Below are 14637 nucleotides of genomic sequence, written 5' to 3' on the forward strand. Positions count from 1 at the left end.
TCCACATAATAACCAAATAGGTTGTTACTATTATTATCTCCAGCATATAGATGAAAAGGAGGCACCGAGGGATTAAGCAAGTTGCTCAAGATCACACAGCTATTTAGTCTTCAAACCTAGACTGGTGGCTCCAGAGTTGTACTGTTAACCATAAGTTATGCTGCATCTCAGAAAGTTCTACCATGACTACAGTGTAAGTTAAGATTGTTTTTATTTCTATCCAGCACTCTTCATTTCTGCCTGAGCGTAGGCTCAATTTAAAATTATCAATTATTTGTTTAATGTCTATCTCCTCTAGACTTTCTCTTTGAGAACAGGAACCATTTCATGCTATTTCACACCATATCACTGCTATATACCCAGTGCTTAGCATACAGTAGATGCTCAATAAATACTCGAATGAATGCGTAAAAGAGATAAGAAAATGTGTTGTTCATGGAGTAATGTCACCATCTTGTGGAACTTTAGAATACTGTCGTTTAAAAAAATTTTTTTTAATAAGGTAGGTTTTCACAAGATAATTGATGTTCAAGTGTTATTTCCCAGGCTTGTATTAGAGGTTTTTTGTTTTGTTTTTTAAATTGGACTGGCTTTTTTGAGACTTACGGTGCTGTAGAATAGTACAGCCTCTTCAGGGCAGGCCTGTCGCCTACTAGGTTTGCTTGCTGAAATGAATTGTGCAACTGGGTAATTAACTAACGGGCACCTCTTTACAGTCCAGAGCTCTTTTGCTTCTGTTTTGCCAAAAGACACAGTACAGGTCCATTAATAAGCTCTTGGCTCGTCATGATCCCTCAGGCACATTCAGAGCCCCTTCTTGAAGCGTCTATACAGCTATCTAAGGGGTCTGTTGGTCAGCAATCGCCATCTCCCCATCACGTATTCCTCGCAGTGTATGACGGCCAAAATAGAAATTGTGTACAGAGATAGCCCCGGCCCTACCATCATAAGCTAGGAAAGGGAAAATTATGATCCGTTAGAAATCCTAGGTTTTCTTGTATAATGAAAAAAACAAAAACAAAAGACAGTATGTCAAGAAGAGCTACTTCTCTGATCTATTATAGGCAGTTCATTTGATGAAGTTAGCATAATCTTCCTATTCAAACCAGAAATGGAGAAAAAGAGAAGACAATTTTTTAGGTCTGATTATAAACGGAGATTCTGGCTTTTTCCTCCTTTAATATAGGTCCAGCCCTGGTCCTGTCACATTAACCGACAACGGAGATAGGAGACAGAAGGGCTCAGACCGCGGCGAGAGCCGCTCCTTCCCCACGATTCTGTGGTTCTCAGGTTACTCTCGCCACTTAGAACTCTATGGTTCCGGGGCGGTTGGGCGGCCTGTGTTTGAAGACCGTGGCGGGAAGATGGCGGCTACACAGTTTACCCGCCCTGAGCTCTGCCGAGTAGGAGGGTGCTGGGACTGTGCTTTCCCCTGAATCGTCTAGAAGGGTTCGCAATGAATCTTCCGCCCCGGAGTGGGAAACGGCGGCGCTCAGTATCAGACTCAGACTCGTTCTCGGGAAGCGGCGGCGACAGCAGTGACAGCTCTCGGCTTCTCTCCGGGCCGGTGCTGAGCCCGCCCCCGGGCCTGGGACGCAGCCTGAGGGACCGCTGCCGCCAGTCGGCCGCAGCTGCAGGTACTTGAGGCACCCTGGGGGCTGCGGGCGCGTGGGCAGCGCTTCTGGCCACTTGTTGGGAGGTGTCTTCACTGCGCGGGGTGTCCTTGTTTGCACAGCCCACTGAGCTGTTACTCCCTTTCTCTGTGACTCGGGCCTGATGCGGCAGTTCACTTTCTGTTCAGACATAGGCATGCTTTCAACCCATGTTCAGTGACTGCCTGATAGTAACGTTCAAGTGGCTTCTGGGTCTTTCGACCTTTACAGAAACAACTTCCTAGTTGGCCAAATCCCGTCACCTGTAGGGGGGCTTGTTCCTCATAGTTCCCAGCACTCCTTACATATCCTCATATCGGATTGGCCGGTCGGGAGTGTGGCACAAGCTGTTTGGAATCCAGGGGAAGGCTGGATAGATTAGGTAATGATTTCTCAGAGTGGTTGGGTATCCGGTGAATGTTGACTAAATTCTTTCTCGTTGGCTGTATAGTCGTCATTGGAGTAAAACTCGCATAGAAACTATAGAAATTTCCCTAATTTAGCTTTGCAGTGCTTGCATATCCCTTTCTCTCCAATCCCTTATAATTCCAACACTTCTTATCCATTGCGTATAATTGAAAACAATTTTTTGTTTGGGGCTTTCAAGGATTTTTTTATTATTATTATTATATCCAGTAAACCACGATTTACTATTACCTTTCTATGCATAGTCAATTTTTCATAAGCATCTTGAAGTCAAGATGTGCTTTTAATAGCTTTACTCTAACACATAGGATTTTCAACACACAGTGGAGGGCTAGCTACCGAAGTCATACATTAGGACTAAATTAAACTATTAATTACTTTTTCTTTTTTCCCTGAAAGGGGCATGCAAGCAGACAGTTCCTGACGACCAAATAGACAAGCTGCTGTTGGCAAATTGGGGACTTCCTAAAGCAGTTCTGGAGAAATATCACAGTTTGGGTGTAAAAAAGATGTTTGAGTGGCAGGCAGAGTGCCTTTTGCTTGGAAAAGTCCTGGAAGGAAAGAATTTAGTTTATTCAGGTATTCAAATTTATGCAAAATAATTTCTTTGCTATTTTTAAGGTATTAGGGTAAGGGATACTGTATTGAGGTAGTTATGTTTTCTTAAAAGGTGGATGAGAGTGCTTTATGACTAGAGAAAGTCTTAAAATATATGTGAAAAGTGGAATTTCATTAGATGCATATTTAAATTATGAACTTCCCATTATATGACGGGGAGAGGGGGAAGGGAATGGCACAAAAAATTACATTTTAAAGAGTGAACACTTCTTCCTGCCGTTTTGCTCAACAAATGTATGTCCCAGAGTGTGTGATGGGAGACGTAAGTCTGCTTTTCCTCCATTTGATCTCACTTACTCTTCAAGGACCAAACATTATATATTATATGTTTAGAAATTGACCTGCTTGTACAGGGTTGTATAGACAAAACCATATGTAATATACTTTATAGAAGATTTATGTGCGTCTTGAAGGGCAGCTTTGACATACACAATTTTTAACCTGTGTTTACTACACTGACTTTGGAATTAATAACTTGCTAAGATGAAATTCCTTTGTGTCAGTTTTTTCTGAAATTGAGTCATATAGACTTTAATTATGGCTGCAAAAAAGAATTAGAGAATAGCTTACCCAGTATATATAAATTCAGGCTGTGGAGTTAGACTGGTTGGGTTTGAGAACTGTATCACTTACTGGCTGTGCAGCCTTTTAAATTAGCAAGTGAATGTGTGTGTGTGTGTGTGTGTGTGAGTGTGTGTGTGACTTGGTAGTACTTAAAGAGGATAAAATTATTTCATATGTATAAGAGCTTAGAAGGGCTTTTGGCACATAGAAAATACTTATAAATGCTGACTAGTGGCAGTTAGTGGCAATGGTAGAATGGCCACTAACTGAAAGAGCATTTCAATTGCTTAAACCAAAAGTTAGGTGGCACCAATTCAGGCAGTCAGTCACCAAGACCAGTGTCTATTGCCTCAAATAGCTCTTGATTCTGACTACTTTCTGTTCTTAGGTTTATTATGTCTTACAGCTCACTATCATCCTTCTAGATTGTGCAATAGCTTTCTAAGTAGTGTGTCTTTTTCCTTTGGTCTTGCCCTGCTCCTGCAGCCAGTGATTATTTTCAAGTACATTTGATCTTGTCACTTTTCTGTAAATGTAAATGCAGTCACTCTGCATTGCTTTCAGGATAAAATGTCACCTCCTTACATGGTGGGATTATAAGCCCCTCTTCATGTGACACTTTCTTATCTCTTCTTTCATTCCCCTGGAGTACTTCATACTCCAGGCCTACTAAATTGCTTACTGTCATCTGAACATTCCAGGCTTTCCTGCAGGCCTTTGCACAGGCTGTTTTTCTTTTCCTTTTTTTTTTTTTTTTTTTGGCATTTGGCTGGTATGGGGATCTGAACCCTTGACGTAGGTTTTATAACACCATGCTCTAAGCAACTGAGCTAACCTGCCAGCCCTGCACATACTGTTTCTTATGCTTGGCATTCCCTTCCTTTTCTTTTTCCCTCGCTTCTCAGAACTCCTGTTTCCTTTCTTTCTTTCTTTTTTTTTTTTTCAAAAAAGATGGCCAGTAAGGGGATCTCAACCCTTGGCTTGGTGTTGTTGTCAGCACCACGCTCAGCCAGTGAGCAAACCGGCCATCCCTATAGGATCCAAACCCGTGGCCTTGGTGTTATCAGCACCGCACTCTACCGAGTGAGCCACGGGCCGGCCTAGAAGTCCTCTTTCCTTTCTATAAGCTTCTTTACAGCTCCTCAATTTCTATCATGGTTTCTATCACAATATATTAAAGTTGTTCATTTTCCTTGAAGTGGGGCTTTTAACCACTTGGAACTTAAAGGAAAGGCTCTTTAGTTATAAGCTAGGTACACAATAATATTCATCATTTATTGTTGATACGAAGATTTGTTGATTCTCTATTTTCAGTGTGAGACTATTTAGACAGGTGGTTTAAAGTCAGGGGCATTTCAGAAATAGATGTTTCAAATGCCACTTGGGGCCTTAATGTAGGTTAGTCTTAGGCTCTATAGTACTTATGGCTATGGATATGGCTTAAAACATCTATTAATAGAGTGTAACAAATATTACTTCATAATATTTATGAAGTAACAAATATTATGTTATAACCTTCTGGAATGATCATGTTTTAGCTCCTACAAGTGCTGGGAAGACTCTTGTTGCGGAATTACTTATTCTGAAGAGGGTTTTGGAAATGCATAAGAAAGCTTTGTTTATTCTTCCCTTTGTTTCTGTGGCAAAAGAGAAGAAATACTATCTCCAGGTAATGTTCTTGTACTAAGTTTGAAATAATGAAGGCTCCATTATTGACAGCCTTGGCTTTATTCACTTGAAATAGAATTATGAAAGCAAGTGGCAGACAGAGTTTCTTTTATAGCATACCGTGTACCTTTAAAAGTTGACCGCGTATAGAGGGAAACTTTAAAAAAAAATTATTGCATAAAGGAGAAAGGGCCATCAAATCAAAAGAGTAATTGTTGAAAATTGTTTAAAAAATTTGTAAGCTTTTCTTAGGAAGTAAACAGAATACTTCAACTGTCATATAAATGTGCAAATTAAGAACCGGCATTTTAACTCAATAATACTACAACTAGAGTGCAACATGGAAAGGAAAGAGTGTTTAAGGAAGCTTATCTCATCCTAACTGAGGGCTATTTGGGAACATATAGGGGATGAAAGACAAGATCCATTGGTGCTTAGGTAAAGCTCCAGGTCTGTGGTTTATTCCTTGGTTCTGCAGAAATGAATAATAGTAGTTTACATTGATATGATAGTTGCTAATTTTTAAGGCATTTTCACATATACAGTGTTCCATTAAATAGAATAAATTTACTATTGTGATTTTGGCACTGAAAAATGTGCTGTTGGAATGGAAAAATCATTGTGATGCCCGGCAAGAGGGTCTGGGGGGGCCTGCTATTGGGCCTCAGCCAACCCGTTGTCTTACCAGGTTCTTAACTCTGCAACAGGAAAGAATTTAAGACCAGTGTCACAGTAGAAAGTGAGAACAAGTTTAATGTAACAGATAAGAAATACATGTTTCACAGAGAGTACAGCTTAGCTCCAGAGACTGAGCAGGGCCCACAGCCAAGTTTAATATAAAAGTAAGGAATACATACTTAAAGTTTAGTACAGAGTGCAGGCTGGCTCAAGAGTGTGAGCAGCCACCTGCTAAAAGTAAGCTTAACACAAAAGTCAAGCATACAAAGTATGAGTTGGCCCCAGGAAAATGAACAATAACCTTGCCTTCTGCTGGGATTCAGCTTTTATACTTTTGGTATCTAATACATATTCATACTATCTAATGAATATTCTATTAAGGATGTGGTTCTCATATATGTAGCATAGTCTTGCACATGCTCAGTTGATCTCTCTGGAGCATGTTCATTGCTCAAATCCTATCACACGCTCCAGACATATTCAAGAATATTCTGTGCTCTTTAGCACCTCTAATGGAAGGTCATTTAAGGGATAAAGTCCACTTAATAGAGCATGCTCGGCTACCAGGTTTATATAACCCCTCTCTACTGAGCGTGCCCAGACACTGGATTTTTTTTCATAAGTCAGCCCCTTGTGGTCTCCTTTTCCGTGTGTTGATGCCAAAAATAGGTCTAATTAGCAACAGTTACTTTCCTCTAGGGGAGAGCCTAAGGAAGGGGCCTGAGACCTTGGGTTGTGGCTTGAAACCCAGAGGTGTGTCCTGAGACTTGAACCCAGGGAAACTGAGCACCTCCTATCTCAATAGTACTGAAAGTCCAAATAGTCTGGGTTCTAATCCCAGTTTTGCCACTAACTGTGTCTACAGGCCAGGCACATAACTTGCTGGGCCTCAGTTTTTTTATTTGTAAAAATGAGGATGTTAACCCTTAGCAGTGTGGGTTAACTTATTAAACACTCAGAAAAATTTTATTGGATGAACAGCTGTAAAGTTTTATGGTTCTATAAATCTTTTTAACAGTTATTTCAGAGGCCAAATAGCCAACAAAGCTGGTCCTACATGGTAACATCCTCTCAACTTAGACCCAAAGTAACAAAATGATGAAAGGATCCTTTTTATTGAGAAGGTATGTTAGTTAAAAGTTAAACTAAAAAAAATTTATATCAAAGTCCCACTGAATGTGACTTTTAAAAACTTTTCTTGCATTACATAAAGAAACTATTTTTTAGTGGGATAATGAGATTATTTTCCTCATGAAGGATTAGTTTGTTTCTTAAAATGTTTATTAGAGTTATAAAAATATCTAGTTTCTTGCTGTTAGATTAAAAATGTTTATGCTTAAGGTAGTTTTTCTCCAATTTTAACTTCTATGCATAGTTCTTAGAACTTATTTGGTTGTTAAATACTGTTATTAAAATGGCATACTTAATTTTATTTGACTGTGTCTTAACAGAAATCTCTGTACCAAGTATTGCCAGTTCTAAACTTCATGTTAGTATATGATTCTAGAACCAGTGTGTCTTGGCCAGTAACAACTAATAGTAATCTGATAAATGTTTGTAGATACTTATATCTATGTTCTGAGATAGAACCAGTCTATAATTCATGAATTTCAAATTTTTTCACCTGTATTGTTCCTTTTTACTCAATTTAGAATCTGTTTCAGGAAGTAGGAATAAAAGTAGATGGTTATATGGGCAGTACTTCTCCAGCAGGGCATTTCTCTTCCTTGGATATTGCTGTTTGCACAATTGAGAGAGCCAATGGTCTGATCAATCGCCTCATAGAGGAAAATAAGATGGATCTGTTAGGTAAGAAAATTAGAAAACAAGCAAATATTTTCTATTGCTATTTTTGATGGAATGGAGTGGAGCTGTTGTGATTTCTTTGTGTTCTATATTGTTTTCTATTGTCTGTCATCTACTTCTGGAGGCAAGCATTGGCATCTGTAATGTTGTGTGTAAAAAAAAAGTGTATGTTTTTTGTCCTGCTGTTGTTATTGACTTCACTACCATGCATTTTTGTACTTTACAAAACATAGAGGATATCCTTGAGCCCTCAGTTATTTCTCATTGCTCCTTTCCTGCCTAACTTTATCAAGAACAGAAGGAAGCATAACTGGGGCTGAATCTGCCATCTCTGCAATAAGTGTATATGTGCATTCATTATCATATTCTGGTGCTGTGATGCTAAATTAGGCTTGGACCCAGAAGCTGTCATGTAGCGAGGGGAAGCTGTCATTTAGCAGGGAGAAGGTAGGGAGCTACAGAAACTTACACTGTATTTGAACTTGAGACTCTAGAGAGATTTTCTACTTGAATGCATTTTTTACTGCTAGGGAAAGGCTACTATGTAGAGGTAGGTGGCAGCAGCAGAAGCAGAAGAACATCAGGTAGCTACTCATTGAGACCCTGGTGAACTTAAAAATATCATGGTACAGTAGTGGTAGGGTAGGGGTGGAGGTGGGAATCAAAGATTAGTAAGACATGGGCTCAATAAACCTTGAAGAGAAATCACATTTGTCAATTTGTATCAGAATTGTCATAATTGTGATCCCATTGGACTTTAAATATCTTGAGGTTTGCAATAGAATCTTTTTAAGTGTTATATCCAGTGTACCTAGCACAGTGCCTGGCACTCTGTAGGTAGAATAAATATTTTTTATATGAATGAATGAATGCTGACATAGCTAATAAGCATTTGGAGATAGCTTACTGATAAGGAAAAGAACCATCATGTGTCATTAGGAAGTCATCTGAAAGGTCTTGATTTTAATGGGGAGGATTTGTGGGGGGACACCAGTGCATGTGGACACTATGATCTTATGAAATGTTCAACTAAGGGCCGACCCCGTGGCTCACTCGGGTGAGTGTGGCGCTGGGAGCACCGAGGCCACGGGTTCGGATCCTGTGTAGAGATGGCCAGTGCACTCACTGGCTGAGCGCGGTGCGGACGACACCAAGCCAAGGGTTACAATCCCCTTACCGGTCACACACACAAAAAAAGAACTGTTCAACTAAAGAAGATACTAAATTTTCAGTAATTCTTGAGCATTATTCTAAGTACATAGACTAGTTCAGTTCTCCAAGTAGTGGAGAAGGGCATCATGGTTGTATTTATGTTTTGCAGTAGGATGACTCACCAACCTACCAAAATTAAACCAAAACCTCCCTTAACATTATCTCTTTCTTCTTGATCTGTTTTTTCTTTTTCTTTTTCTTTAAAAGATGACCTGTAAGAGGATCTTAACCCTTGTCTTGGTGTTGTCAGCACCATGCTCACCCAGTGAGTGAACCGGCCATCCCTATACAGGATCCGAACCTGTGGCCTCGGTGTTATCAGAACCACACTCTCCTGAGTGAGCCACAGGCCGGCCCTTGATCTGTTTTTCTAAGCAGCTCTCTTAAGAGTATGAGTATGGTTGTTTTCCCACAAAAGAGTCTATAAACTGAATAATTAAAGTAGATGTCTTGATATGATATTGTACAATTATTTCTACAAGGTTGCCAATTTAGAAGTGTCCGAGTAATGAGAGGCAGTTTTCCCTGGGTTTGGTTGGCCCTGAGTAAGCTAATCATTTTTTTTTGATCTAGAATACATCAGAGTAGGACCACTTATGATACTTGAAACATCTTGGGAAAGAATTGCCCATTATGTGGAATCTGGTTTTTGTTTTGTGATTTGAAATTTGCATCACTTACAGTATATTGTAATGATAGGTACTTACTGTATAAGATATTTAATCTTTTAACATCTTGTAATTGTAAAATTCTGTAAAACCTATTATCTGGAAAATCTTTTCTAGGAATGGTGGTTGTAGATGAATTACATATGCTGGGAGACTCTCACCGAGGGTATCTGCTGGAACTTTTGCTGACCAAGATTTGCTATATTACTCAGAAATTAGCATCTTGGTGAGTACTTGAAATAACTGAGTTCTTGAGATTCTAAACAATTTTGAAAAAATGTCTGCAAAAGTACATATTAGTTAAATAAATTAAAGGAGTGTAGTACTTTTTTAAAATTTAGAATAAACTCATATACAGTAGTTCATTTTTGTTCCGAAGTAAGTACTTCAGACTAAAATTGATCTTAAATTACTTTGTAAGCATCCTTTTTTGGGGGACAGCTGATCAATATGGGGTTCCAAACCCTTGACCTTGGCATTGTAACACCATACTCTAACCAACTAAACTATCCAGACAGCCCTACTTTGTAAACATTCTTAAATTTCTGAGTGTTCACTATTTTATTTCAGTATATAAACTTTTATGATAGGTTTAAAAAAATCTTGGTTTTGTATTTGTCAGTTATATGCACATGTAATTCAAGGAGTCAAGGCTAATTTTGAAAAATGGCGTTTCTTTAGCCCCCTCTTCTCAGAGGCACCTACCTTAAACTCTTCTTGCATTTGTTTTTGTGTGTATTTGTACTAGTATTTCTAAATGCAGCTACTTGTGTTTTTAGTTTTATTCATTACATATTGATTTCTTACTATGGAAGATGTTCTAGTTCTCTTATATTCTTTACTCACCACTACCCAATATCCCCCCCCATCCTCTACTGTCTCTCCTTATCCTCTTATCATCTTCCTATTCTCCAAATATAGTTCTAATTTTGCTTAGATCATTATTCAGTGCTACACTATTTATGACTATATAAATGACATTGCCAACTGAGCTGTAGTATACTCTGATTACTTTTACTTTTCTAATTAACTTTTTGTCTTCTCTGAAATTAGTGTCTTTTTTGTTTGATGAGTTAGTTTTGTAGGTACTTATTGCTAATTTATCCCTAGCCTTACCCCAGTTGTGTAAATCTCCACCCAATATATTCCAACACATTTGCTATTCTACCAGTCTTTTGTTGTTGTTGTTGGGGTCGAACCCTGGATTGAACCCTGATTTAACCCTGGACCTCGGTGTTATTAGCTCCATGCTCTAACCAACTGAGCTAACTGATGAGCTCAAAGTCATCTTCTTGAGGAAGTTTCTCCTAAAGCCTTCTGAGTTATTCCAATTTGGATAGGTGGTTAATCTGTATGTGTGTTGCACAGAAGTCATCTTGGGATCTCCCTTTGTCATTTTCTATTGCCCTTTACTTGAGTCAGAGTCCCTTTTTTTGGATTATATGTCTTTCTCTTGATTTACTTTCTCATTTTGTTGGGACTATCTCCCAGGAAGCTTCACTTTATTTCAGTGTACACACTAATATGGATATAAATTTTTGAAGAACTTGTATGTCTGAAAATGCCTTACAGTTATTTCATAGATTGTCCAGGTGTGAAAATCAAGATTGGAAATACTTTTTTTTCAAAGCTGTCAAAGCATTACTTCATTTTCTCCTTACCGTTGAGAAATGCAATGCCATGCTGATCCTTCATCCTTTGTATTGATTTTTTAAAATTCTCTCTAGGAGTTTGTAAGACTGCCTCTTTTTCCTCAGTGTTGTGAAATGTCATACTAATGTGTCTTGGTGTTGATCTGTTTTCATGCATTGTGTTGGGTACTCCATGGGTTCTATCCAGTTTAGGGAGACTTTAACACATTTTTCTCAGTATGTGATAGAACATGCAGATAACCATCAATATCCCAAATCAGTAGGGATATAGAAGATATGGCTAATCATATCTTAGTCAGCAAATTTGACCTAATGGATGTATGAAGAACAGTTACCAAATAACAGCAGAATACATGTGTTTTTCAATTACACATGGAACATTTATAAAAAAAACTTACCATATGCAGGTCTTAACAATTTTTAAAGACTGAAATCACTTAAAGTAATTCTCTGACAACAGTGGAATTAAGCTAGAAATAACTACAATATAAGAACAGCACAATTAGAAAAATGCTCATGTTTGGAAATTAAGAAATACCTTTTTAACCTGTTTTTTGGGTCAAAAAAGTAATCACAAAAGAAATTAGAAAGTAGTTTGAACTGAAAGTATAATAAAAATATCTCCTACCAGTGCTTGTGAAATGCAGCTCAAGTTTTTTTGAAGAGAAGTTGATAGCATAAAATGTATGTGTTATTAAAGAAGAGAGACTGAAAATCAGTGATTATCCATCTCAAGAACTTAGAATAGTAAAGTAATACCATAGAAAGTAGAAGGAAAGAAAAAAAACAAGAGCAAAAATGAATGAAAGAGGAAAGTCATTATCCAGAACATCACAAAAATTATAGAAAATCAACAAGAAAAACACAGATAACCAAATATATCAGTGAGCAAGGGACTTGAACAGGCATTTGCAAGAGGATTTCCAAATGGTCTGAAAACGTGAATGTTGCTCAATCTCATTAGTAATCAAGGAGATGTGAATTACCTCTTCAAAGAGATTACTGTACACTGTATAATGATTAACATTAAAAAGATACCAAGTGGTGACAAGATAGTGAAACAATGGAACACACACGGATTGTGGGGATGTTACTTTTGGTACAGTCTCTTTGGGAAGTGTTTTGGCATTATGTATTAAAATTGGAGATAATCTGTGACACAGTAATCTATGATCCAGTAATTTTATTCCTAGGTATATACCCTAAAGAAATGTATGCATGTGTGTACCAAAGGACATGACTGAGAATATTGTTAGCAGCACTACTTGTTAATTTACTATGTATCTTTTAACATTTTCATTTGCCTTTTACAGCCAGGCAGATTTAGTCAGTCCTCTGTCTAATGCTGTGCAGATTGTTGGCATGAGTGCTACTCTTCCTAATTTGGAACTTGTGGCTTCCTGGTTGAATGCTGAACTCTACTATACTGACTTTCGTCCTGTACCACTCTTGGAGTCAATAAAAATTGGAAATTCCATATATGATTCTTCAATGAAGCTTATGAGGGAATTCCAACCCATGCTACAAGTGAAAGTAAATCAATACTTTTACATCACTACTACCAGTATCTTTGTGCTTAATTGCATTTTCTAGCAAGTTGTTAACAATTTTTGAATTATATGGTTAGGGGTTGCAAAATAGTTGAATATGTATTATATATCCATCAAAATTACTATTAAGCTGATTGGTGTCATCTTAAAGAATTGGAGGGTGAGAGAGGAAATGCAGTTGTTCCTTTAAAAGGTCATCATTCCCTGATATGTAATACTGTATGAACATTTAGAAAATCTAATTTTGTGGATTTTTCTTTTTAAGTAGAAAAGATTTTCTCATAATTTAGTTTACACTAAATACTAATGCTGTGGATTGACTGTCCTCCCCAGCTCATGGAAGCTTGAATTGGGTCCCCCAAGTTTTATGTATTAGAAACTTGGCCCCCACTGTGACTGTTGAGTGGGTAGGAAATCCTATTTTGGTAATTGAAAGGAGGGGCCTTGAAGAGGTGATTAGATTGTAGGACCGTGCTGGGGTGAATAGATTAATAATGGTGGTCAGGGGAGTGGTTCTGAGGCCTTTAAAAGAAGAGCACATGAGAGGTTACTCTCTCTGCTCCACCATTTACTGCCATGTAAGACCTCTGTGTCACTGTCACCACCACCAGGATCCTCACCAGATGTGTTCCCTGCACTGTGCACTTCCCAGCCTCCAAAACTGTAAATGATACATTTTCTTTTCTTTATAAAATACCCAGTTCTGTGTATTTTGTTATAAGCAACAGAAACACTAAATACACTAATGTGGAAAATTAACCTTTTGTTAAATGGTAGGTATGTAGTAGAGTGGAAAGAACATCATTCTTGGCGTCGGACAGACCTACCTCTGATAGGGATATTTGGTATGGCTGGTGATATAAGTTGAATCACAAAACCTCTCTGAACCTAGTATCTTCATCTGTAAAATAAGATAGAATACTTTAGTGTTATTGTAAGAATGAAATATGATTTAAAAAAATTGTCTAGCATGTAAGTACCCTTCCATACATGCCCCAATGCACTTTAGTTTTGGTTGATAGTAGTTTATTTTCTAAGCCAGATTCCTGAGGTTAAAGAACAGACTCGTATATCTGTGGAGTGAGGCATCTCTTATTTTTTATGCAGAGCTGTCGCTCTGAGTACTAAAACAGCTAAGGGTCATTTTACGGTTGGGAATAGTACTACATTTATTTGTCTCAGTATCTTCATAGCTATGCATTTGTAGCCTCTGCGTGCTTAGTATGGAATCTTACTCAGGGGCTTTGTTCTGTACCCCAAATTTCACCTGGCTATACCTTGGTTACCTCAATAAATGTATATGTTAACACATTCATTTACTCTCCTGTTAATCTCTTTCTTCTGTTACCATGTCTATGCCTCTATCCTATTAGAACCACTTTTTTTTCTTCTCTGGATTATTGAAATAGCCTCTTAATTGTCCTCTCTGCTTCTAACTTTATCTCTGTCAGTCTATGCTTAAATTAGGAGGTAGTGATCTGTTTGCAACAAACATCAGATCATGTGACACATTTGCTTAAAACTTGCAATGACTCTGTTTCATTTAGAATAAAAGCCAATGTCTTCATAGTAGCCTACAAGGTTAGGGGTCTGCCCCCATCCCTTAATGCTCTGACCTCACCTACAACATTACCTCTTACTTCCTTCACACTGGTTTTTTGCTGTTCGTTAATGTGCCAAGAATCTCCCACCTCAGTTCTCTGTGGAATGCTTTCCTGTTATGCATCAGTGTGGTTTACTCTTTCTCTTTTGGACTTTTACTGAAATGTTACTTTCTTAGACCTTCCCCAGCCACCTTATCTAAATTACAGAGTACTCCCATCTATGGTCCCTGTTTCTTTTCCCTGTTTTATTTTTCTCATTGGTACATTTAAAAATTGAGCTTGTTTGGGCCGGCCCGTGGCTCACTCGGGAGAGTGCGGTGCTGATAACACCAAGGCCCCGGGTTCGGATCCCATATACGGATGGCCGGTTCGCTCACTGGCTGAGCGTGGTGCTGACAACACCAAGTCAAGGGTTAAGATCCCCTTACCGGTCATCTTTTAAAAAAAAAAAAAAAAATTGAGCTTGTTTTACTTATCTTGTTTTTATTATCTATCTCTTCCTACTGGAGTAGAGATACTATGAGGGCAGAGCTTTTTTC

At 38.2% G+C, this 14637-nt stretch overlaps 1 protein-coding gene across 1 annotated transcript in view; it reads left to right on the forward strand.

Annotated features, from left to right (window-relative positions):
* The first annotated feature begins 1382 nt into the window (after nucleotides 1-1382).
* Nucleotides 1383-14637, forward strand: part of POLQ (DNA polymerase theta) — a 96618-nt gene continuing 83363 nt past the window's right edge. Inside the window, exons 1-6 of the mRNA XM_063095068.1 lie at nucleotides 1383-1637; nucleotides 2478-2657; nucleotides 4799-4929; nucleotides 7259-7415; nucleotides 9410-9518; nucleotides 12258-12477. Of these exons, the coding sequence (XP_062951138.1) occupies nucleotides 1457-1637; nucleotides 2478-2657; nucleotides 4799-4929; nucleotides 7259-7415; nucleotides 9410-9518; nucleotides 12258-12477 (978 nt within the window). The 5' untranslated portion in view covers nucleotides 1383-1456. The remainder of the gene's footprint in view (nucleotides 1638-2477; nucleotides 2658-4798; nucleotides 4930-7258; nucleotides 7416-9409; nucleotides 9519-12257; nucleotides 12478-14637) is intronic.

This window comes from Cynocephalus volans, chromosome 1 (genome assembly GCF_027409185.1).
Source record: "Cynocephalus volans isolate mCynVol1 chromosome 1, mCynVol1.pri, whole genome shotgun sequence".
NCBI lineage: Eukaryota > Metazoa > Chordata > Mammalia > Dermoptera > Cynocephalidae > Cynocephalus > Cynocephalus volans.